The 25,849-nt window shown below is 40.2% G+C and overlaps 1 protein-coding gene across 2 annotated transcripts; it reads right to left on the bottom strand.

The window, feature by feature from the left end:
* Window positions 1-142: 142 nt before the first annotated feature.
* On the bottom strand, window positions 143-19,014 carry LOC145439522 (N-acetylaspartate synthetase-like). Of its 2 annotated transcripts, XM_080317008.1 has the most exons (5): window positions 15,592-19,014; window positions 12,104-15,254; window positions 11,921-12,026; window positions 11,501-11,676; window positions 143-700 (listed from the first exon to the last, which is right to left on the bottom strand). In XM_080317008.1, exons 2-5 carry the CDS (start codon window positions 12,239-12,241, stop codon window positions 458-460), a joined length of 663 nt encoding a protein of 220 aa, XP_080173134.1. In that variant the 5' UTR covers window positions 12,242-15,254; window positions 15,592-19,014; the 3' UTR covers window positions 143-457. The 2 variants fall into 2 exon arrangements, with proteins under 2 accessions (XP_080173134.1, XP_080173133.1); XM_080317007.1 differs by having other exon boundaries at window positions 12,104-19,014.
* Window positions 19,015-25,849: the final 6,835 nt, after the last annotated feature.

The following is a 25,849-nucleotide window of genomic DNA, read 5'->3' as shown; positions in this document are numbered from 1 at the left end:
TGATGTCGAAATAACTCAACGTATATTCCTTGGTCTTTTAACGGTAGATATTCTGGGTAATTATGAATAACATATAGAACAAAATCAGTATCGTAAGATACACGGGAAATACTAAATACTAATGACGTTTTAGAATCACAGATTGAAGTCTCTGTAGTATCTTGACATGTTATACATAAAATTTGGTATCACAAAGCAAAATATTGCGAGGAAGTAATTCATAATTGTGCAATGTACATGTATGACATCTGACATGTTATACTCGTGAAATATTCATTCATTCAAAACGATTCGACGTCGCGTCTACAACGATGCAATGGATCTGCAGAGTCTTTGAAAGACAGAAATAAAATCACATTGTCCGTCTAATCTTGACTGCGTGTGTACGATTCTGGAGTCAGATTACACAAGTTTAGCATCGCAAAAACTTTCGCCCTGCGGTATAGTTATTTGATTTTTATTGTCGAATGTATGACATCTCCATATGCGAAATGTGAAGCAACCCGAACATAGATGTTTCCATGTACACTCTTCTTGGTCTAAATCCAAATCTCGAGTAGAGATGAATAGCCAAGATCCGTTGACAAGATAAACTGAGAACAACTTCTTTAGCGTCCTCGTCCTTACAATGATCGAGTGCTTTCCTCAGCAAGAGGCTCGCGACTCCTTTTCGTCTGTATTTCTTGTCGACTGACATTCTCTGTAAAGTTTTGACCCATAAATAGCACATATAACTTGGTGATCGAAGAGCAATATTTCGTCAATTATGTGAAAGGTCTTAGCAATGTTTCGCTAATGGACGATTTCATTTTTGCTCATGATCGCCGCGAATAGGCTACAGGACAGTCACTGAAATGTGTAATCAAACGATTAGGCTACTCAGAGCTGAATGAGGATTATAAAATGTAATTGGTGCGGCGTCAGCGATAAGGATGATACTGATACGATGCATAAAATTAATATAAATGCAAAAAGAAAGAACCTCCTGATAACTACGAATTACAACATTTTGGTTCGCGTTAACATTTTCACTAGCTCTGAAACGGTTAGATTGCATTTGATTAACATTGGGTGCGAAAATTTCTGGCCCGAATGAATTTGGCCAAGATTGGAGGTAAGATTGGGATAACATCTCAACAAATGCATGATCAAGTTTGATGAAGCTTTGGTTGGAAACTTGAATTTGGAATAGGCAAGCGTTGCGTATCTCAAATCCCTCTGTTCGCAATTACAAGCAGTCCAAAACGTAGAATACGGAATAGCTTGTCCAGAGTATAAGGATACGTGAATGGCGAGATTCGCAAGATTGCCTATAGTCCCCATTGCCAGATTTAGGGTAGTGCAGACAGGATCCCGACACTTTATAAAGCGCCACTCATTGTCATCATTGTCGCGTCGAAACAATTCGCAAGATTGCTTGCTCGTCCGATATAGCAGTCGATAAGAGAAAATGAAACCGTAACAGTGAAATATAAAGGAGAAGGAGAACGGACGGCACAACAATTAAATTAACCAATCAGAGTAAATAACAATCAAACGATTAGACGTGCTGTAGTATAATTGCAACCATCTTAAAGACCGACTAGCCGCGAAATGCTCATCGCCGCAATATCCTATTCCTGCGTCGCAATAACCGGAGCTTCGTGCTCCCTTCAGATGCTTTCACACCGCCCAAAGGGGCATGCCCCCCCCCCCAGTTTGAGAACCACTGGTTTCGCCTATATTGTATTTCACAAAGTTTTCTGTTGCTATACTGAAGTATGGGAAACAGTTTAGCATGGCTACTTATAAGCGGCACGCATAGAACACCGATGTAAATAGGCTTATTGTTACAGGTGGCGACTGTGTACAAAAGCCTAAGGCCATGCGCATCGTCATCCCGGCCGTATACCGGATTTTCACTGGTGTGACGAAGAAATGATTGATTGATTGATTATTTTATGTTGTAATTTTAGGTTCCCATAACAATGTAATTGAAATTGTAATTGAGCAAAATTTTCACCAAATTAAAATTACAATTACAATTACACAAAATAGAAATGCACAATTACAATTACAATTACATGAAAAATGTAATAATTACTTTCAGCTCAATTACAAATTACAATTGACGCAACTCTGGACTACTCCAAGTCTCTTCGACATCTTCCTGTCTTTTCATTGTATCGCATTTCTGTGGTGTATTGAACTGATAAAAAATTGATAATGAAATAATAATTATGATGAATATAAGCCACCATAACCTACTCTGTCGCACGCTACTATAACTCGAGTAGTAAGAAATATATGTCATTTGATCAGTAACGAGTCCAGCCAGGTTATCAATTGGTGATTCCACGATCTCCCGCGAGTACATATTCATATACATATGAAGTTTTATTTTAACGATTCAATTCATTTCAATCACACCATTTCGCGTACGAATGAATAACAACCTATATAAGGGAGATCGCGTGCCGCTGTCCAGTCGATTCTCGATAATTTGAGGCACTGATAATACGAATTGCTGAATTGCAAATGAGCGAAGAAATATTAGAGATATATACGATCGGCATTTTATAAAGACGTTTAATAAACGAAGTAATGTAAAGAATTTGTTTTCCAAGTGATCTATTCCCAACCAGAAGGCCCTAAATTCCCCACAATTGGGGTATTCACCATCGGTTGGAACACCTGCATTGGGATATATCTTTAAATAAATTTTACATCACTACAATCATTTTGCGACAGCTAATCAAATCTCTATTTTCTCCGTCAATCTGTGGGTGACACTCGTTAGCTTCATTAGCCAACATCAAGGTGTCCGCTGTTCATTATACTAGAAAGAACCAGATTTCATGCGTGTTGTAGGCCTGCATATCGTATCATCGCTGAAAGACAAGTGACATATTTTTAAACTACAATGATGGGTTCTGTCAAATAGATATTGCGCGATGATCATCCTCCCAAAGCGCGGAAAATCAACAAATTGGTAAAAATATTGATGTGACTTCTACATTCTCAGAGTCAACGATTTTAGAACTAGATTGGTTATTTACGTAGTGGCAGTTGCAATAAACGAAATGCAATTGTAACGCGACAGCGGTCGAATATAATTAATTTTTATGATATTTAAATCAGACTAAATCAGACTAAATAATATTATTTTTATTCATATGCGCGCCGCGAAACTTTGTTGTCTTCAAATAGGTGCAGAGGTGGTCAAAGTAGTCAAGAAAGCTACTCAAGTAGAAGCAGAAGTAGCGACGAAAAGATATACTCAAGTACGAGTAGAAGTACTTCTTTGATAAGCAACCTGAAACTACTTGAAGTAAAAGTAGAATTGGCCGACTTAAAATCTACTGAAGTAAGTAAGTATAGTGCTGAAAACGATCGCAATTCGTTCGCATCGATTGTCAAAAGGTGCAAATTTGGCTATGCGAAAGGTGCCGAGGTTGATTAATATTGACGCATACCAGGACGTATCCAATTTTCTACAGCATAAGCATTAGTCCGCATCATGGGATGGAAATGATGGTATTGATATAGAAATGCGATACTAAGCCTCTGTTTACTCGAACAGCACGTGTGATGACCTTTATTTCACAGAGTAACCAAGGCTTTTATTAACTGAAAACGAGCACTATACGCAACACAGCTAGGCCAGCAACTATAAGGTACCAAGAAATGACAAATTGGGAGCGAGACAATATATAGAGGAAAAGACAGGTAATCAAGTAATAATTGGTTTAACTAAATATAAAGGACGAGACAATCGCGCAGAAGAATTCACCACAATCTTCCCGCCCGAAAGGAAATCGTACAATACGTACAAGGAATTGGCAATTGGCTCAATATCGAAAACGGGGGCTTTACGGATTCTGGTAGACCGGCGTAAAGGCGGACTATCATTATCTTCAGCCGTCTGCGGGCTGTCTTGGTCCAATACGACTTCTGGAGCAGTAGGTGAGTTACGCTGATCACAAGGATCGGTGTCGTCAAGTTCAACATGTTCCGCAGCGGCTCTTGACTTGTTGTCATTTCGGTTCTTCGGACAGGGCGTCAAATCTTTCACCGAAACTCTCGATTCCGTACCATTGCGATAACGGACAGAGGCATACTTCGAATTTGCATCCAGCAAATCCACGGGCTCACACAAGGGTTCATCCTTGCTTCTGACGTGCTTGCGTAGCAGAACAGTATCACTTTGAACCAACCAATCTGGTAAAGATTGCCCGAACGTAGACTTACGAGGGAATGCGAAAAACCTTTCGTGCGGAGTAACATTAGTTGCAGTGCACAGCAATGAACGCACAGAATAAAGAGCATCGGAAAGTACCATTTCCCAGTCATCTTCGCGCATATTCTGAGAGGCCAGCTGAAGCTTGACAGTTCTCCATATCGTTTGGTTAACTCTTTCGCACTGAGAGTTTCCCGTCGGGTGATAAGGCGTTGAATGACTGCTCGCAATCCCCCTTTTCGCAAGGAAGGTCTTCACCTCTCTGGAAAGAAACGACATCCCCCGGTCACTATGGATATAGTTAGGAGCGCCGACAAGTGAGAACAACTGAGACAATCGATTGATTACCGTTCTCGAAGACATATCCCTACACGGGTAGGCAAACGGAAAACGACTGAACTCGTCAATGATTATCAAAAGATACTTATTTCTGCCAGCAACGGGGCCTTTGAAATCCATACTCAGTCGCTCCATTGGTTTCGTAGCTTTAATCAACGAGCACTCCTCCGCCGGCCGAAAATAACGAGGCTTGATTCTGGCACACTCCATGCACGATCGGCATTCGGCTTTAACGTCACCAATCGAAAAGGGCAGATTTTTAGCCCTGACGAAATGCATAAGCCTCCGAACTCCCGGGTGTCCTAAATTAACATGTGCCTCCCGCAATGCTGAAATAGAACGAACAGAAAATATCCTTGATATAGCATCAGCAGCAAAATTCTGTATTCCAGGACGATGTTCAATTTCATAATCGAATGCACTAAGTTCAAGTTTCCACAGCAGAAGCTTTGTGTTTTTAATTTTACTCTTATGACATTTCTTGAAAATGAAGGACAGAGCCTTTTGGTCAGTAACCAACTTGAACCTTTTACCGTGAAGCAGATATCCCCATCTGCGTAAATCTTCTATGATAGCTGCAGCTTCCTTCTCAACGGCCGGATAGTTCTGTTCCGTCTTATTGAGCGTTTTAGACGCGAGCGCGACCGGCCTACCTTTCTGGCTCAAAACAGCAGCGACAGCAGAGTTTGATGCATCGCACTCCACAACAAACGGAGAATCATCACATATGTATCCATGACTGGCAAACCATCTTTGAGCTTCCGAAAAGCGTTCGACGCCTCCTGCCCCAGTGGATACCCTCTATTTTCTGTTAAAGAGGTTTCAACTTTTCTGAAAAATTGACAATCCATTTAGAGTAATACGCAAACATACCAATGCATCGCTTCATTTCTGCAGCATTTCCAGGTGGTTTCATTTCCATGAGCGGTCGCAGATTTTCAGGATCGGGTCTGATATCACCGTGGGATACGCAGTGGCCGAGAAGTCTGAGCTTTTTCACTGAAGAAACGGATTTTTCTAGGTTCAGTGTTAAATTACTCAATTTTGCAGCTTCCATGAAGGCCTTCAGACGTCTGTCGTGTTCCTCCTGTGATCGCCCAATGATCGTGATGTCATCAAGATATGCCACCGTACCTTCCACCTTATTGCGATCGATGAACGTGTCAATGAAACGCTGGAAAGCTGAAACACCATTAGTCACACCAAATGGAACTCTACGAAACTGATACAGCCGCCCATTCGCCTCAAACGCTGTTGGCGGCTTGTCGTCCTCCGACAAGGGGATCTGATGGTAGGCGGACTTTAAATCAACAGTGCTATAAACGCTACCTTTCGCTATCTCGTTGACGACCTCGTCAATTTTCGGCAGATGATATGCGTCCAGATATGTCTAACGGTTTATCGTTTGTGAATAGTCAATAACCATCCGTCTTTTATGTCTGTCGCCTTTGGTTACGACAACTTGCGCCCTCCAGGGCGAGGAAGAAGTTTCTATTATCCCTTCCCCCAACATTCTCTCAATCTCGGAATTGATGAAAGATTTATCCTGGCGGGAATAATACCTCGATTTTGTTGCTATGGGTTTGCTATCCGGATCAAGAAATCGGAACAGTCTCGGAATCTCGTAGGTTTTTGCAGCGGCGAGGTTGCACTGTCCGACATAGAGTGTATCACGAGGTCCATTAAATTTAAATATCACCTCTTTATGCTGTTCTAGAAACTCGTGTCGCAAGATAACATCGGCGCATAGATTAGAAACGACACCAAAATGAACGTTACGGTAGACGCTTCCGGAAATGTTTATGGACACCGCTACGGAGCCACGCATTTTGGTTTCTGCATCTTTTGATGCCAGCCCAACGGTGACATCGCATGGTGTAATCGACAACTTCAGCCGCAACGCCACCTGATAATCTATGTAGTTCTCGGCGGCCCCAGAATCCAATAGCGCATCCAAGTCATTGCCTTCCAAACCAATCGTAATAATTGCACCTTTTAACGAGCTCGGAATCCCAGCCAGAAGCGACGCCACACGTCGGCGGTCCGAATCCTTAATAGGTTCGTCGGAATAAAGCGAATCGCAGTATTTCTTGAAATGCCCGATCTTCCCACATCCAAAGCATTCAGCATCCTTCGCGGGACAGAGACTCTTGCGAAAAACATGACGAGTGCCACAATAACAGCATTTCTTCTGGTATTTACGAGTCTTCGAGGTTGAAGCAGCAATGGCAGACGGATCTGGTTTGGTATCGAGTGCGTAGTCATTAGCGCTATCCGCACATTCAGATACCTTGGCGACCGATGCCAACGGCTGCTGGTAGTTTTCAGAGAACTTTTGCGCTCTTAAGAGTATCAGCAACTTCGGTGGCCTTCTGCAGTGTGAGGTCCTCATACTCTAGCAACCTTTGTCGTATACTTGAAGAGCGCAATCCGGTGATCATTGCATTCATCACGGACTCCTCCTTGTACTGTGCTGCCGAAATGTCCTTGAATTCGCATTGCTTAGCCAGAGCATGGAGACACTGAACGTACTCAGATATGGTCTCCGATGGCTGCTGATTCCTTGTGGCTAACTCATGGCGCGCATAGACAGGATTTTTCTTTTTCTCGTACAAGCCCTCAAGAAGTTTCATCGCATCTGTAAAGGTCGATTCTTCCTCAACCAGCGAAAAAGATTCAGCCGACAAGTACCCTGCCATTATACTGAACCTATCGATCTCTGGGTCACCATCTCTTCTAGCAGCATCGACGGACGTGAGATACGCCTTTATCATGCGCATCCAGTGCTTGAACTCCTGACCAGCATCATCATCCCTCGGCATAGCATTTAACACGGGAACGCGAATGAGCGTCTGATTCGACGCCATAGTAGATCTCTTCAGTTAATAAAATTGTGATGACCTTTATTTCACAGAGTAACCAAGGCTTTTATTAACTGAAAACGAGCACTATACGCAACACAGCTAGGCCAGCAACTATAAGGTACCAAGAAATGACAAATTAGGAGCGAGACAATATATAGAGGAAAAGGCAGGTAATCAAGTAATAATTGGTTTAACTAAATATAAAGGACGAGACAATCGCGCAGAAGAATTCACCACAGCACGTTTTAGAAAATATCATGGTATGGCGCGCTCCCCCATATTTTATGGCCCGTGGTTTAGTCGAAGAGCAATACGGTGAAGTTGTATAGGATACGGTGCTTTGCGCGATTAGTAAACGTTAATAAAACATGGTGGATTGTAAACATGCCATATTCTATAGCTTTATCTCCGTAAATTAAAGGCATTACTACACTTGCTTTTATGCTTCAACATGTATGTTATCCAGACAAAAACACTGATATTAATTAGAACTTCGAGTAGACATGATAATGTATTTCATGTCTTTAGTCCAGAACGCTTCAAAGGTGGTATTTTAAAACAGCTCTAAAGCTAAAAAAGTCAGAGTCCACTTTTCCAGATTAGGACACGCCATGTTCTACTAGATTACGATATGATAAGTAAATGCTAGATTGCGAAACATCAGTTTCAAACGTTCTGATGAGCCGTGTATACTGCGATGAAATATTTCATATGGGCGAAGGTGACAATGCAGTGTAAAAGGAACCACGCCAACCCGCTACCTATATTATACTCACCGACACTGAGCGCGAAGCGCGACGAAAATTATGAGCTTTATTCAACTTTTATGAAAATTAAATGTTGATATTCCGTGAAAACAGCCCCGAAATTCCTTAGGCTATCTTCCTGATTGGGGGAATAAATTACTTCTACTTGACAAACTGAAAATAGTGAAAAGTAAGTATGTAGATCACAAAATATTACGAAGTAGAAGTAGAAGTAACGATAATCAGATGTATCTGAGTAAGTACCAAATGTAGAGGAAAACTACTTGAGTACTTCAAAAAAGTAGAAGTACGTCGCTACTGACCACCTCTGAGTAGATGTCGACCGGGATGGGTGAGTCATGAATCACAATTTGAGATATGAACATAGACAGTCAGCGATTTTGTATGGTATGCAATCAATTTGACAAATCGAAAGTAGGATTATTGTCATAGTTCTGGCAAAACTGTCAAAGTATGGAAAAAGTATGGAAGTATGGAAAAAATATTCCATACCATCTTGGGAAATTTCCATACCATACCATACCGTGCCCTGTCATTGCATCAATGGCCATGATCATATACGTCGTTATTCTTATGATAATGAATATTTTTATCATTGTCATGTATATTTTATTCGTGCGTCTAGCTGTATTTGTAGACAACATCATTCTCCAAAAGCAATGCCTGGTCCAAGCAACCGTGAACAGATCTGACAGCCCAAAGAACCATCACATTTATTTCGAAGAAGATTTGCCTCTTGGAAAGTTATCCAAAGCAAAGGAAAGAAATGAGCATTTATTCTAGCTTTTCGAACTTCGTTATTTTGTGATAGCCGGCAAAAGATGCATTAGTGAAACGCTTTCGTATACAGACCAGAGTTGGATCAATTGTAATTTGTAATTGAGCTGAATGTAATTAATAACATTTTTTCATGTAATTGTAATTGTAATTATAATTGAAGCATTTCTCTTTTGTGTAGTTGTAATTGTAATTGTAATTTGATCAACATTTCAATTACATTGGCAATCCCAACATCAAATAATCAATCAATCGATCATTTATTCGTCACACCAGTGAAAACCCGTTACGGAACAGGATGACGGCGAGGGGCCGCAAGGCCTTAAGGCGTTAGTACACAGTCGCCACCTGTAATAATTAGCCTATTTACATCGGTGTTCTATGCGTGCCGCGTTATAACTAGATAATTCAGCCATGCTAAACTGTTTCCCATACTTCAGCAGCAACAGAAAACTTTGTGAAATACAATATAGGCGAAACCAGTGGTTCTCAAACTGGGGGGGGGGGGGATCTGAAGGGTGCGCGAAGCTCCGGTAGATTGAAATTGTTTCCACGCCTGGTGCGATTCATCTCCATTTCATAGTTATTGCTATGTGTATAGTCCGAATTTCATATTGGAGAATTCTCTTAGGCTTGTAATGACTCGAGTCGCGATTTTATGATGACTCGGGTCATTTTCTCAAAATGCGGAAATGACTCGACTCGACTCGAGTCACTTTGTGTATATACTCGACTTGGATTCGAGTCATTGCGCATGACTCGAACCCCTTCACATGACTCGAGAGTCAGACAGCCAAGACCGACATTTCATTGTAATTTCGAAGAACAGTAAAGTAACCACTCTATTGGGACTTCGCCAATTGGTACTGGTACTTGAACATGCGACCAGAAACTCTTAAAAGTGGGGATGATTAGTATATTATAAATGCGAACCATTCGATATCACCATACCTAGTTGTAAAAGGTGGGTTTAACAAGATATTTAACTAGATACCGAGCAGTCGACACAATGACTTGGACTCGAAACTCTGCTCGATGGCTTGGACTTGACTCGGTGGTGAATTGAAAATGACTCGACTTTGATCGAGACAAAACTGTAAAGGTGAGATGGGTTTGTGACTAGGATCTTGGTGACTTGGTTGCAACCCTGATTCTCTCATCAACAGTCATTACCTTCCATACCATCAAACTATCTGTAAGGATTGCTAACATTCTGGTTACATTGTGTGAATTGAAGACACGAAATATTTCACTGTCAAAAAGTTAAAGAACCAGTGGGCTAAACTGAATCTTAATATTTAAAAAATGGATGAACAGCAAATAAATATTTCTGAAACCTGTCCTGAACCATTTCCTACACCACGGTCACTTTTTTTTCAAATCTCCGACCAGTACCGAGGCTTGCTGCAACAATTGCAAAAAAATCAAGTTTCCAACGAAGGCTTCATCAAACTAGATGAGCCTATTCGCTCTTGGTCGCTCAAACTTTTGGTTGTTTAACAGCCGCTTGAAACATTTTTCTGTGTTTGTAGTTTCCAGTACTTATGATTAGGAATAGTTCGAATACGTTTGATTTTTTTTTAATCAAAGGGTATTCTACGTATCATGAATGTAACATGAATAGCCTACCGCAAAGAGTTGTTGATTAAAGTTTGTTCAAAAGTATCCGTAGCTTTAACATATTACTTTTCCGAACTGCAGATTATATTTTTTGACAGTTTCGTATAACACTTTCGCTTTGACACCTGATGAAGGAGCGGCGTTCCGAAAGCTCGTGCAAATAAAGTTATATTCATTCGTGAGTGGACGTTAAATAGAGTGTGAAAGCAACCAAGCTCATACTTGTACCATTGTGTCGAACACCAATATAGGATATTACCTCGCTATTATGACACCATGCAAAAATACGCTTCACACTTCTGAATAAATTTAGAATTGTATGTTTATTTCTCTAATTAATAATGGAAAAGCACTCAACTTCTTGCATTTCGGAATTGACATATAAAATTTGAATATGTCCGCTGACCAGCGGTTTAGAACCACTGGTTTATTAGTAGCCTATATGCTTTTTCAGTTCGTGAATGAGATTTGTACTAGCCAATATAATAATTGTGTTTTATTATATTGCAGTCGGAATTTTTTTGCTATGTAATTGCAAACTATTCAATCACTGATTTCTTGCTTTGAAGCAATGGCAGTAATTAGTATTCATATTGCAAAGCCTTGTATTTTTTCACTACTAAACAGTTTCTTATGACTTGAAAAATTGTAGCCTATCTACTAGCGACCGGTACTAAATGTCGGTAATCAAAAACATCAACACTTCCTGATACTCGGTCTCGCATCCGAAAAATTGGTATACTCGATTCACATTCGACTTTCGAGAATTCAAATCGTTGCGCCCTGATCTAATACGATGTTTTTCGAGAATTTGATGTTGGCTCGCGACTAAAAAAAATGTGGGAACCACTGGAACAAGGATGAGCATATTGGGCCACAGATATAAATCAGTTCGGTTTAGGCTAGCCTAGTACCTTCAGTTCCAATTTATACTCATCCATTCGCCGCAGCGCGACCGAGCCAACAATTTCGTGTCTTCCAGCCGATCGAACTTCTGCTACCCAAAATTTCTCATACCGATCGATTGGACAACTCGAATGGCAATCTTCTAGCTCCATCGGTAAATTATAATGGTTAAGATAGAGAAATCCTGTTAAGATAATCAAGAAATGCGATGCTTTATCATGTTAGGAACGGTGAAATGCGAGGCGGACACACTGCGACGCGTCTCTCAATTATCCCATGGAATGTATTCGAACATGAAACCATCAGGAAACTTTCATATTGGAATGAATCAATGATGTGTCGACAGATTACAAGAAGGTAAATAATCAAGTTCACCCTCAAACAAATATTCACAAGCTTAACACAGAATGTCCTGAAACTCCGCTTACCTGATACGTAAAACATGAAGACTGGCAGAAACGAAATCACCGCCAAGGTTCTACGATCAATGGAAGTTACGAACCCGACCACCGCTGCTAGACCGAATATAATTCCCTGTGAATAAGGAGAAATCGACAGTAAAGCCTCCCTAGTCCGCATGCCCTTGTTTCCAAATTAAAATTAATATTCACCCATATTGCTGCTCTATCCATTAACTGAGCCTTCATGGTCCGCGCTGTGGGTTCCCGTAAACCGCTGATTATCATATTCCTGACGCGTTCATAATCCCCGACCTTAAGTTCGCGAACTCGCACATCGCATCCCGACATTATTTCACTTGGGGCACATTAAATTTATGTCATAAGTGGTCTGTACCCGACAAAAATATAGGCAAATTTGTTGATGTTAATGGAAGCATTATACAAACTAAGATCCATTTTTTGTGTAAACTAGAATGCGTGCATTTATGCACCTACAAAACACACGAAAATCGGATTTTTCTAGATGCCACATTGTGTGGTAGCGATGTATGTCAGAATATTATGTGCTCTGGAGTGGTATATCTGTACCGTACCTATCACTGCAGAGATCGAAATTAAATACCTGAAAGCTAAAATACCTCTACAGGCCAGCTCGAAACAATAATTTATTTTTAAATGATCGGTTGTAAAGGATATACAGCAAACAAAACAGTACATGTAAATGGCCTCTGCAAAAATAACAGTACAATCTGAAACCATGAAAATTATAACCCACAACAAAATACACAGTATGATTGGGATTTCAAAAAACAGTAATAACATTAAATGAACAATATTCGAAACTGAAGCGAGGTATGTACAGTAGGACCGTTATATAAATATCATTTAGAAAAGAAAAAAATGATAAAAATGATCAAATGGTTAGATTGCCAAAAAACGATAACATAAACATGACACTGTTCCCAGTACTTGAAAATATACATAAACGAATCACCTTGCAGTAATGTGCTCCCTCTTAATTCCATTTTGCACCAAAAACATCTCCATTTCCCTCGCTATATGCTATTCAAATTCACGTTACGGGGACGTATCGATCGATAGTCTGTATACTGTATAGCTCGGTGATCGATTCCGTCATACAGTCACGTGACCCGGTTTACGCAAGATATGCGTAAAGGAGAGATAGGGTCACTTTTTCATTTCATAGACCATCAAATACTGCCAATAACTGAATGATTGCTCGTAAAACCTTAGCTAATTTCTGAATCAACAGTAACTTTCGAATAAGATCGAATTTATGCAGATTCAGCGCTCGGTCGCCAACAGATCGCTGATGATATCATTTGAGCACGAAGTCGAACCCACATCCGATAACCTTCTTTGATAATGTGTGGACGTACACGCAATATGGCGGCTTCTCGATGGCAAATTTCAGCCAATTATGTGTCAGCCAAATATTATATATATATATATCTATGCACAAGGTGGTGTCTCATTCGACGCTCTGAATTTAAAGCAGTGGTTCCCAACCTTTTTCGACTCATCGCTCCCTTTTCAATCACCCAAATGTTGGGAAACGAAAAATGGGCATACAAACTATAATCACCGGCGAGTTGACTAAATGAAATAAGGTCAACCTATCGGCTGGGCCTCGTAAATACACTTTTACAGCTGAATTTTCGTGAGTTGACCAAAACAAACCGCCATTTCTCCGATTCGACTCTAGGAATGGTGTGAACGCGACGTTCACGTTCGCGTTCTGTGACCTCAGATAATTAGAGGTTCGCGTTCACAAACGAACCTTGATATGTTCTGCACTGTGAACCTTTTTCATATATCATAATTTTATCTTAATTATAACATCTTTGTATGAGATTTATTGCGTTGCAACAGTGGGCCACTCGATGCATGACGCTGGTATCATAAAAAAAGTCAACATCATCCGAGCATGCACCTTGCCAATCTCAAAAATTTTACTTGCTTTGCTACAAAATTTTGCTCGAAATATCCCCCTTTCTGATGTGAGCTTGACTCACAACAGAAAATGCGATATACACTACATGTAATCAGTGAATGATGCTTATTCAAAGAATCACTGGAATTGATATCGTTGTCTGATGTAAAAAATCTAGCAGGCCTACGGGGTCAATCTTGACTTCGTATGTTTATTGTATCATAAAAACCGAGTCCGTTCGATCGGGGTGTTGGCTAATGCTTTATAACTTGTTAATGGGGCGATATCGGTAGCAAGTATAGAAACCCGTGTTACAAACTCTGCTCAATGTCAACGTAGCAATTTAGTCAGACGACGAATACATTGTCCGATCTGGCTGAGACCGTTAAGGCGTAAGCATATATTATCTTGCAAGTCATCGTCGAAATTGTTGCAAGGTGATGAATTATATCGATTTTATGGTTTCATTATATCATTTGATTGCCCCAGTTGATACATTTGGCGACGTATAAAACGTCAATATAAACTTCAGCATTGTGGCATGATTATGTGGCCCAAGTCATCGCTAGGTATCGTGTACATTAATTTGGGCTATCACCTTACTGAAATGTAGGTTTGGAATTAGCAAGATGACGTCACGTGGCGTCATGAGGTCCATGGTCGCGTTCACATAGAACCTTTCAAAAAGGCTCTCGTTCATACAAGTCTGAACCTTTCAGAAGTTCACACCATCCCCTCTTGACTTCAATATGGTTGTTTTAAAGCGCCATCGCCTCCCAATCACCCCCTTCGCCATTTTCGCCCCCTTTGTTATGTTCGCCCCCTGGGCGACAATATCGCCCACGTTTGGAACCACTGATTTAAAGTGTATTGGCAATAACTAGGCCTATTCCATAAATACGACTTGTTATATCCAAAATTTTAGCAAAAATAGCTAATATAGTCGAAAGAGAATTAAAGAACTTGTAGATTCTCTATCTTCTCCTCACCAGCATGCTTACGAAGAAACAAAGAAGTAGACCGTCATCTTCTCCTACTACCTCCCTGATTGATCGCTATAGGTCGCCGTTCGTGTCTTTGTCGACTGAAGCGGGTGAGAAGTTGTCATTTACCTCCACCACCATGCCTTGAGTAAAGTCAGTGATGAAAAATGCCCTCTGGGACCAGAATTCTCGCATCTTGATTACGAACAAGTGAATGATTTCGAGTAAGCTGCAGGAGTCCTGTGATAGGAATTGGAACAGCAATCCAATAACCTCCAGTAATTGAACCACTATGTGATCAGGACCATTTGGCCAGGGTTGTTATGACTCAAGTCATGACTCGACTCGAGTCAGACTCGAGTCACGATTTTCTGATGACTCGACTTGACTCGAGTCATTTTCTCAAAATACGGAAATGACTCGACTCGACTCGAGTCAATCTGTGTATTTACTCGACTTGGACTCGAGTCATTGCAAATGACTCGAACCAAGTCATATGACTCGAAACTCAGATGGCCAAGACCGACAATTCATTGTAATTTCGAAGAACAAGGAAAATAACCTCCCTATTGGGATTTCGTCTATTGGTACTGGTACTTGAAAATGCGACCAGAAACTGTTAAAAGTGAAGAAAATTAGTATTCAATAAATGCGAACCATCGATATCACCAAACAGAGTTAAAAAAGTGGGTTTAACAAGACGTTAACTGGAAACTGAGCAGTCAACACAATGACTTGGACTCGGAATCGAGTCATAATACCAAGACTCGGACTTGAACCTCTGCTCGATGACTTGGACTCGGATTTGACTCGGTGGTGAATTGAAAATGACTCGACTTGACTAGAGTCAAAACTATAAAAGTGAGATTGACTTGTGACTCGGAGCTTTATGACTTGGTTACAACCCTGCATTTGGCATTGATATCGTTCGGATTGTATCTCCCTTTACTCTATCAAGCAGTACGAGTCATTTCAAGTCATTGCACATTTTGACTCGAGTCAAGTCAAGTCATCCCATTTTCAAAGGTGACTTAAGTCAAGACAAGTCACTCGATTTTTAACACTGACTCGAGTCAAGTCGAAACAAGTCAAGTCAAGTCACAAGTCAAGTCACAATTCAAGTCAAATTGATTTGTTGAAGTATAAGGCATGATTACGTCATTGCATTTTGCTAGCTGTCTGAAATACAGATTAAATGGTTTTTGATTTTGAATCAATGAACGACTATAGAGTTAAATATACACGGAAGAAGTAGCTGTATCGCTCACATATACGTACAACTGTTGAATTGCGTATGTAATTGCATAGCCTTCAGTTTATAGTTACTCTCCAAAATAGAGCATAGAGCAGCGGCGGGCAACATACGGCCCGCGAAGGGATCTTGTCCGGCCCGTGGACAGTTTTCCGTTTTACATGATAATGTGGCCCTAGTCTGCCGAGATTTCCCACTACTTGCTTACAACGTCAGATTTTAGTGACTGCATGTTATTATTAGGGCTGGGCACAATGATTCGAGTACTCGAATCTGAATCGAGTAATAATTTTAATGATTTGAGTCGAGTAGTAAAAGTCGATTTTTTCGAGTACTGAAAATATACGCTCCTCGCCATTGCACGTTAATTTATCAACGCTAATTATAGTTCCGATACAATTTTTCCCCGTGAAAGCCTTGAAACATTGACTGGTCGTATCGCAGCATGCGAGACATACAGTACAACGCTACGAACGTTACTGAAAATATATATTTCCGAAGTCATGATCATCTCACAACATTGTCACAAAGTGCAATGAAACCCGTATGGTCGAAAAAATGTCGAACTATCTTTGATGTGATCGATAACAGACATTATATTATTTGTGGGTGCATGAAAGGTACATATTTAAACTTTGACATATTACATTCTGTTATTACGTCATAATGAGTGATACTCAAATACTCGACTCGACTCGAAGCATTTTACGTGATTCAGAATCGAATCACTCAGGTACTCGATTTTGCCCAGCCCTACTTATTATATAAGTATATGCGCAGCGTGCTAGAGTGGAGCTTACGCGTAAGTTCCGCCGAAGCGAGAAGACTTGCATTATCGGCATTTACGATGTACTCAACCCTAATGGCGTCTGTGGTAATTATGGTGTTTGTCGACTACAATGGTCAATTACACCAGGCTGATATTTCTTATTTTTTCATTCTGTAACCGCCGACTTGTAGCACGGCACACTTCTAGGCTTTTGTAAGACGAAAACACTGCTTATACCAGGGGTCGCCAACTCAAAACGGGTCGTGGGCCACTTTTCAAATTTCGTAGAGGACGCGGACCGCATGAATAATATCGATATTTATCAGGCCACACAGTTGAACAACGATGCTATCTCGTCACCTACTCAACCCTAATGTATTGATATCTTGGTAAATTAGGGGTACCGGGGTTATCGAACGCCTTGAAATCTTAATTGAGGATTGCACCGTGAGTTGATTGATCAGATAGAAGCAGGCATGGCGGCGCCTGTATGACAATGCTATTCTCAAATCCACATTGTCTTAGTCATTATCTGCGAGAAATGGCTTTGAAGTGACATTATACTGTCGTTAAAATGAATGCGATTTATTCCTTGTATATGTGGATAAATGGGCGAATAATGTATCGATTCAGCAATCCGGCCCGCCAAGTAGCCTATACTTAATTTTCCTTTATCCGGCCTGCCGACTCGAGAAGTTGCCCGCCCCTGGCATAGAGCATAGAGAAACGAATTGATAAGATGCAATATCATTTATGAATATTGATATGATGCAATTCGCATCTGCGCCAACGGTCGAGGATTATATTATAAACTATATTAGATTTTAATATCCATAAAGCAAGAGGTTTGGTTAAGGTAAGAACAGAGAACAGAAATAGTAATTTTGCTATTAAGTTACTTTACTACTAGTTTACGACAACGTAAGCCGTATGCTTCGATCACTTCGATTGTGGTCAATTTATTTGTGGGAGAACAATGAAGGCTCAGTAAAACGAGTAATCATTGAATGATTGGTCGCTCTCATGGGTTACACCAGCGGTTGGTGAACAATCCGAACTCATGCGAGATACAGTGATTTTTGTCGACACCGATTACTTCATGACTTGAAATTCACTCGTGAATTTTGCTCCGCGTCACGAGTTATTCCACATTTCTGATACGCCGAGTCAAGTCAAGTCAAGTCATTTTAGCTAATGACTCGAGTCAAATCAAGTCATGACTCGAGTCATCCCAACACTGGTACGATGTGACATCTTCATAGTTCCGACACGGCCAATATTGTGTCTTTTCTGTATTGAGCTCTATCCAGAGGTGGTCAAAGTAGTCAAGAAATCTACTCTGGTAGAAGTAGACGACTAGACGTAGCGACGAAAAAATCACTCAAGTACGAGTAGTAGAAGTACTTCTTTCATAAGCAACCTAAAACTACTTGAAGTAGAAGTAGAATTGACTGACTTTAAATCTACTCAAGCAAGTAAGTTGCTGTGAAAACGACCGTAATTCATTCGCATGGACTGTCAAAAGCTGCAAATTGAGCTATGAGGAATGTGCAGAGCTTGATTGATATTGATGCATACCAGGAGGTATCCAATTTTCGACAGCATAAGCATTCGTCTAAATCAGGGGTCGCCAACCTTTTGCTAGTCACGGGCCAAATTCCGAGTGCACAACTTTTTGGCGGGCCGGAATTTTTCTTAATATTATATTTAACGCTAACGTCGGTATAGTACCCTACACTGATGCAATCTCAATCATACATATCACAAAAAGGGCAGAACATATGTATTTACACTTCAAAAACGCAGGATAAATGTGACACTTGGTTCAGTTCGCTTTGTGAAAGGTTTTTAACTTCTGGTAACAAGTCAGATGAAGCAAGAATCAGACGGTATTCTAGATGGGCGTTGGAATACGTGATCTTAGCTTGCTCTTCGTGAATTTCATTGTTGAAAACTATTGTTCACATGCGTACGCGCTACCAAAAGTCGATGCCATTTCTTTTGCATTGTTGGTCAAGCTGGGATAAAGACCCATTTCAATAACGGACTCTTTGTCAAACTCGTGCAGCGATGTGCTCTTTAAATGAAATTTGTCATTCAATTCAACTGCATCGCATTTCAAAAGGACCAATTTGAAATTTTCAGGCAATGCTATTGGCGGTTGACTAGTAGCCTATCTCGTACTAAAAGTAGGAGATAGAGAATATCTGTAGGCTAGAGTAGACTAGACATGTGCTTATTAAGCGGGTGTATCGCGCAACCGAAGGTATATACCATACTTTTTTAAGGGTTTGCCACTCTGATTGGGTGCGACAATAAAGGTGCCATACCTCTGCTTCAAAAACGCAATGACAAAATCTCAAACCTCCCGTTTCAATATAGATAACATAGCAACATTCTTCCTTTCCATATTCGATACTTTTTCTATGGTCTCTAAACTTGCCCAACCTCTCAAGCGATATTCTGTTTTTGATGTGTGGAAAGGCCGGCGTTTATATTCTAATTATTTAGGATGAACTTATCAATTTGAACAGCGCTGATGCACGAACGATACAATGATACCGAATAATGCATAGGTCAGATAAAACTTTCTTGTGTTGACGAAGTTATGCGTATGGTGGATATAAGCCGCCATAAGCTACACATTCTGAGGCTTTACTATTGTTGTAATGTGATTGTTGAGTATTCTGCTAGAGAGTAACCTCTAGTGTCGCCCCTGCATTTGTTATTGTTCAGCAGGGGTGTTCAAATGAAACTACCATCAATGTGAACCGAGATTCCGTCTCAAGCAGAACAACGATCAAAAACCTGGTATAGATCTCTGCCGTTTATTTGGTCTACAATTGCTTTCAGAGCAGTAACTTTAGATGGATGATCGGATAAATATTGTGCAACACAAAATCACTGTCATGGGGAGAATCATCGGCCTGTGCAGATATAGATGAGTTCTCTGTATGTTTACTTGGCCTCTTGCTGCTGTGGTACACCTCTAGCAGTTCAGTCTTTTTCTTGTTGTCAGAGTCTAACTAACAATTCTTCATCTTTGGCACCAATCGTTCCTAATCTGGGACCCCCAACCATGATAAAATGCTATGCCTTCAAATTTCATTATCATCTGCAAAAGTCTGTTCGCTTTAACTGTCCCAAACCAAGGATATGCAGCAACAGCACAAATGGGCTTTGTAGCTGTACTATGTGTAAGCAATGGGATATAGGAAAGGAACCCTTGAAGGAATTTAGAAAATACATGCAAAATGCTCATTTTCAGATATTAAAGAACTTGAGATATAACCTCCTACCATGATTAGGGAGGTCTCAGATTACTTGCTCGATTACCGTTACCAGTTTATTGCTATGGAATGAAGGTATCGAAAATAATATTGCGTGTTGCTCCCAAAAACTCATTTCAACTCCGGATAACCAATTATGGCGTCACAAACGCATCCAGCACGACCAGTACGACGTGAAATAACGCTTTCGCTAAATTTTAAGAGTTACCGGTATCTGTTCACAATACGTTTTATGTTGCAGTTAAAGGCGATTGTCTTGCGTACTGGTATGGCTGTGTGTCTCTGTGTAGGCTACTTAAACAAGCAAATAGCTGCTCCGTAATGACATAAGTGGTGGATTGTGTGGAATGAAGGCCCGGAATAATTCTGAAGTGGAGAATGAAGACAGAAAGATTGGGAACCACTGGGCTATGTAAAATCGCGACACCCAAATTTTAGCGGAATCCTCCATTTTCAGCAGATATTCATCCAGCTCAACATGTACACAGATGCATGGAATGAGCTACAGAAAAAAGTAGCTAGAATATGTTTTAAGGCATAAGGGATGGGAAATGGACTGAAAACCAACACCTTTTGAAAGTAGGTCAATTCTGAACAACCCTATGTACTGTTCATATTCATAATTTTAGTAGCTTATGCTATTTTTGTGCTATTTTATAAATGTATGGAGCAGTTATCTCTTTCTGTGGCGCATAAAGCTTTTAGACGTGATAAGCACCACTGCATCTACTGTTTAAAATCTATAATTACAAGATCTTTGGCGCGACACGTAGTTTTAAAGCTACAACCACAACGTCAACGTCGCATGTTACCTCTGGCTAAGACACATCATACATTATCGCCTTGCCTGGACTGAATCGTGGCATAAGCTTTCATCTGATATTCTGATCGAACACTGACGAATTTTCACGCCTACAGACATCGAGGTATTTGTGTCTATAGGATCGTCGGCGATAAGGTGAATGGTTGAGCGAGTACAACGTTCATTGGTTGCACCAATTCACGCCACGGGCGAAAACATGTGCTTTCAGCTGTTGTGACAATATCGGTACGCTGCGGGTTTGATTTAGATTCATCATTCGCACCATCTTCTCTCATTACACAAGAATCAGTTGTTTAGGTGGTATAGGCAGGCAGCCGCTACCGCTGTTTGGTATAATGGCCAAATTTAATACCAAACCTAAACATTTAGAAATTCTTCGCGAGCCACCTTAAATAAATACGCGACTCATCGGCTGGGAAGCACTGCTCTACAGTTTGCCGTACTTTGACTTTGACCTCAGTATCTAATTTCGTCTGGAAATATCCGAGGGGTTTCACACATAGTGGAGTGATGTATTGATGTGAACGATACCCAGCGACGACTCAGGTAAATATAAGTAATACCAGCATTAATGTAGCTATGCTATGGTTTGGCGTGATACATAACCTCAAGATATATATTATTCCCCCGAATATATATAATATATATATATATATTGTAGGCTACTGAGTTCATGACCCCATTTTAATATTACGCACTGCCTTAGAAAACATCAAACCCACCTCAGACTGATCATGATTTCTGCAGGATTGTCCCTATAAAAGAATACAGCTGTAATTCTAGCAGCAGTTCTCAACCTTTTTGGACATGCTTCCCCTTGGCGATGGTCAGAAAATTGCACCCCCTGCACTTATCGTCAGGTCAAAACTCAAAAAGAGCACATCATCTCGTACAGAGGTAGTCAACCATTTCGCTAATCACGGCCGCATTTCGATTACAGCCGAAGGCCGCATTCCAGGCATAGTTGTAATGAACTAATTGGACGCAACATATCTATGTTAATCTGTCCATATCGATTCCCGGTGAACACCGGGCTATTCTACTTTTCATTCTATTGTACGTACCGAAATCGCGAGTGGCAATGTTATAAATAGTTGCTTGGATTGGATATTGTCGCGAGGAGTGCGAAAAATTTTCAGATTCACGAATGAATTCCGTAATTAATAGTAGCAGTATCAAATATTACTATCAAATACTTATCCTTTCGCACACCATGTGATTAGATTCACCGGTAGGGTTCATGGAGGGAGTGCTTTCGAAAATTTAGGGCACGTTATAAATGATATTGCATCTTCCGGCCAATTGTTATTATTCGCGTTGTTGCATGCTGGTATTTCTCGACCCCCATAAGACTTGACGATTGTATCGTTGGTGAAAATAGAGGAAATGTATTGAAATCGCCCAAATGTACCACAAACAAATTTCTTACGCTAGGAGCACACGTTTCCGATTCCGGCTCAGATTGAGAAGTGTGCTACTATATATTAAAATGGAAAAATGAAGTTTTGTTGAATTCCGCGGAACGCGAAGAAAATGTCAAGATTAATTAAAATCTCTCGGAAATTTGAGAGCAAATTCGTAATTTCCATTTGCATGTCGACGGCCGTAAATACATACTAATTGAATTAGGTGTCGACGACCGCACAAATTCCCTTCGACGGCCGCAGGCTGCCCATTCCTGATCTAATAGTATACATATGGTATGTCGTATGCCAAGTTTAAATCCGCATTCCAGTTGCTTATAGTATTTAACATTTTTGACAAATTTTCCCAAACTTTTTTGAAAATAGCAAAAAACATTGACAGGGCATCAATTTTTTTCATCAATTTCATCAACTAATCCTAATGCTGGTAGTGACAGACAGCACGGCGTCGTTCTTTACTGTCATCCTAAATTTGATCAGTTTCGGAATTGAATTAAATTGTGTTGATTTAGGGTAGCCTAATTGAGAGGAAAGAGGGCAACCTATACTGCATCCAAGTCTGTCTTAGGCAGTGCAGTTCACCAGCTATTAACAACAGCTACACGGCGCACCGCGCTTTAGGCTACTGCCAAAGCTATGAATTAATGAATTACTTACAGGTGGGAATTGCTCTAAATCTTCAACGAATAGCAAAACTTTGCTCAAATGAAGTTGAAATCAGCCTATACTCCACTGAGCGAGACTGGTGAAGTTTGAATTTGGCGAGCTTTCTTGAATACGAAATTAGTCCAATCTTCAACAATCGTCATCTCAGAATGCGGGTGTAAAACTCATGTTTAGTCTAAATTCATACGGACTTTGTCAATTTCTCGCGCCCCCTGAGAGCCTCCCGCGGCCCCAGGTTGAGAATCCACTGTTCTAGACCATCCACTCGCACAGCGACACTATAGACTAGGATTATGACAAGAAAAAAATTTGCCTGTAGCAGGAATTAATGAACATTTTGGTATAAATTAATAAAATTATACTCATTTAGTTCGGATCGAAAAAAAATTTCACTCACAAATCAACTTCAATTTTCGACATTGGCCCAAATATAGAACAAATTTACAATTCAAAGGTATTCTTTGCTACAAATTTAATATTCATATATAATTATATATGTCCTTTTGCACTCTAGTAAAGTTCATCCATCAATTTGACTTCCATTTCTGTTATTATGTTAGTGCCAGGGATATCTACAACGGACATATCCGACTTTCAATGAGATTTCTAGGCACTTTATCGCTGCAGGACATTCGAGCGCAAAGATAGCAGCAAATAAACTTTGGTATACTCTAAAGCCCGACCGATATTAATTTCTTGGTCGATACATTTTCAAAACTTCAGAACATTTATTTGAACATCTTTACGGCCATTGTTATACTCGAACATAAAATAAACTAGAAAGGCTACATCTGGACAGTGGACACCTGTTACGTGTATGCTATGCTATGTGACATATATCAATATTCTCAGTCTAGCGGTCAAAGATGATAGTTTTGTGACTTTCTACCGCAATGATGTGACGTCACGAAAATTGACGATACTTTTTCAGCTTCAATGGCCAATACCGATAATTCTTTCAAACTGTGTGATACCGGCAAACCGATAATAGGTCGGGCTCCACTATTTTCAAATTTTCATCATATTCCTCGAATCGGTTTTCTAGACCGCTGAAAATATATTGAGTTGTTCTGCTTTCACCTTTTCGAACAGCCAGTTAGATTTGTGGCAGACAAATTGACATTATACGATATATACACAGAGGTGGTCAGTAACGAAGTACTTCTACTTTTTCGAAGTACTCAAGTAGTTTCCTCTACTTCTGGTACTTACTCAAGAAGATCTGATTTTCGCTACTTCTACTTCTACTTCGTAATATTTTGTGATCTACTTACTTACTTTTCGCTATTTTCAGTTTGTCAAGTAGAAGAAGATTAACCCTCCAACCAGGAAGATAGCCTAAGGAGTTTCGGGGCTGTTCTAACTGAGTACCAAAATTTAATTTTCTTAAACGTTGAGTAAAGCCCAGAATTTTCGTCGCGCTTTGCGCTCAGTGGATACGGAGTAGCCAGCATGATTTTATCAAAGTATCGGTGAATATAATTTAGGTGGCGGGTTGGCTGGTATAGCCCTTCACCCATATTAAATATTTCATCACAGTATATATGCCTCATCATAACGTTTGAAAGTGATGTTTCGCAATCTGGCATTTACTTATCAAATCGTAATCTAGCAGTCCATGGCGTGTCGTAATCTGGAAAATCGTACTCGGACTTTCTTTTTCAGTTTTAGAGCTGCTTTAGCATACCACCTTAGAAACTTTGTGGACGGAAGACATGAAATACATCTTCCGCTTTTAGAAGTAGTCTTTATATTTTACTTTCAATTCCTAATATCATATACTTTGAGCTCTAATTAATATCAGATCTTTTGTCTGGTAACATACATGTTGAAGTAGAAGAGCATTAATGCCTTTAATTTCAGGAAATAACGCTACACAATATGGCCTTTTTACGATCCACCAATTTTTTTACTAATCGCGCAAAGTGTTTACACCGTATCCGATACAACTTTGCCGTATCGCTCTTCGACTAAACTACGGGCTTTATAATCTGGGGGAGTGTGCGATACCATGACATTTTCTAAAACGACCGGTTCAATTAAACAGAGGATTAGTATCGCATTTCCATATCAATATTATCATTTTCATCCCATGAAGCTGAAGAATGCTTATGCTGTCGAAAATTGAATACCTCCTGGTATGCATCAATTTGAATCAAGTGCGGCACCTTTCGCATAAGCTCAATTTGCACCTTTTGACAATCCATGCGAACGAAGTACGATCGTTTTCACAACTACTTACTTACTTGAGTAGATTTAAAGTCAGTCAATTCTACTTCTACTTCAAGCAGTTTTAGGTTGCCTATGGAACAAGTACTTCTACTCGTACTTGAGTAGATTTTTTCGTCACTACTTCTACTTCTACTTGAGTAGCTTTCTTGACTACTTTGACCACCTCTGTATATACAGTCTACATCTAAAATCGAAATTAATGATTTGTTCCGGCGTTCCTTTTCTGTGGTAAGGTATGTACGTCAGCGTGATCTGTATTCAATTTTATCATAAGCTCTGCTGCATCACTACCCACAACTATTGTCGAAATCCTGAACACTCACGAAACATGGACGTGTATATGCCATTCTGACATCATGGTCTTGTTTCCATTGCAAACTGATAAAGTGAGAGAGACCGGGGACAAATGGCACTAGGGGCAAATGTAACAATCGACCTCACCGCTAGTAGGATGGAGAAAACAGCTTGATATTTTAAGTGCGCATGCAGTAGTTATCTCCCCTATTATACTTGGAGTTACGTTGAGCTACGATGCGAAATCCCGAATTAATTTGCAAAAAACG

This window comes from Botryllus schlosseri, chromosome 5, assembly GCF_051294905.1.
Source record: "Botryllus schlosseri isolate E-star chromosome 5, Bs_hap1, whole genome shotgun sequence".
NCBI classification, from domain to species: domain Eukaryota; kingdom Metazoa; phylum Chordata; class Ascidiacea; order Stolidobranchia; family Styelidae; genus Botryllus; species Botryllus schlosseri.
This window is presented reverse-complemented; position numbering and strand designations above follow the sequence as displayed.

What these genes read in the sequence shown, in the direction of transcription:
- LOC145439522 (XM_080317007.1), bottom strand. Translation starts at nt 12,241, where the DNA reads ATGTCGGGATGCGATGTGCGAGTTCGCGAACTTAAGGTCGGGGATTAT. An exon ending in CTTCATGTTTTACGTATCAG is followed by an intron (nt 11,677 to 11,920) that starts GTAAGCGGAGTT and finishes TTATCTTAACAG; the next exon opens with GATTTCTCTATCTTAACCAT. An exon ending in AGTATAAATTGGAACTGAAG is followed by an intron (nt 701 to 11,500) that starts GTACTAGGCTAG and finishes AAAACTTTACAG; the next exon opens with AGAATGTCAGTCGACAAGAA.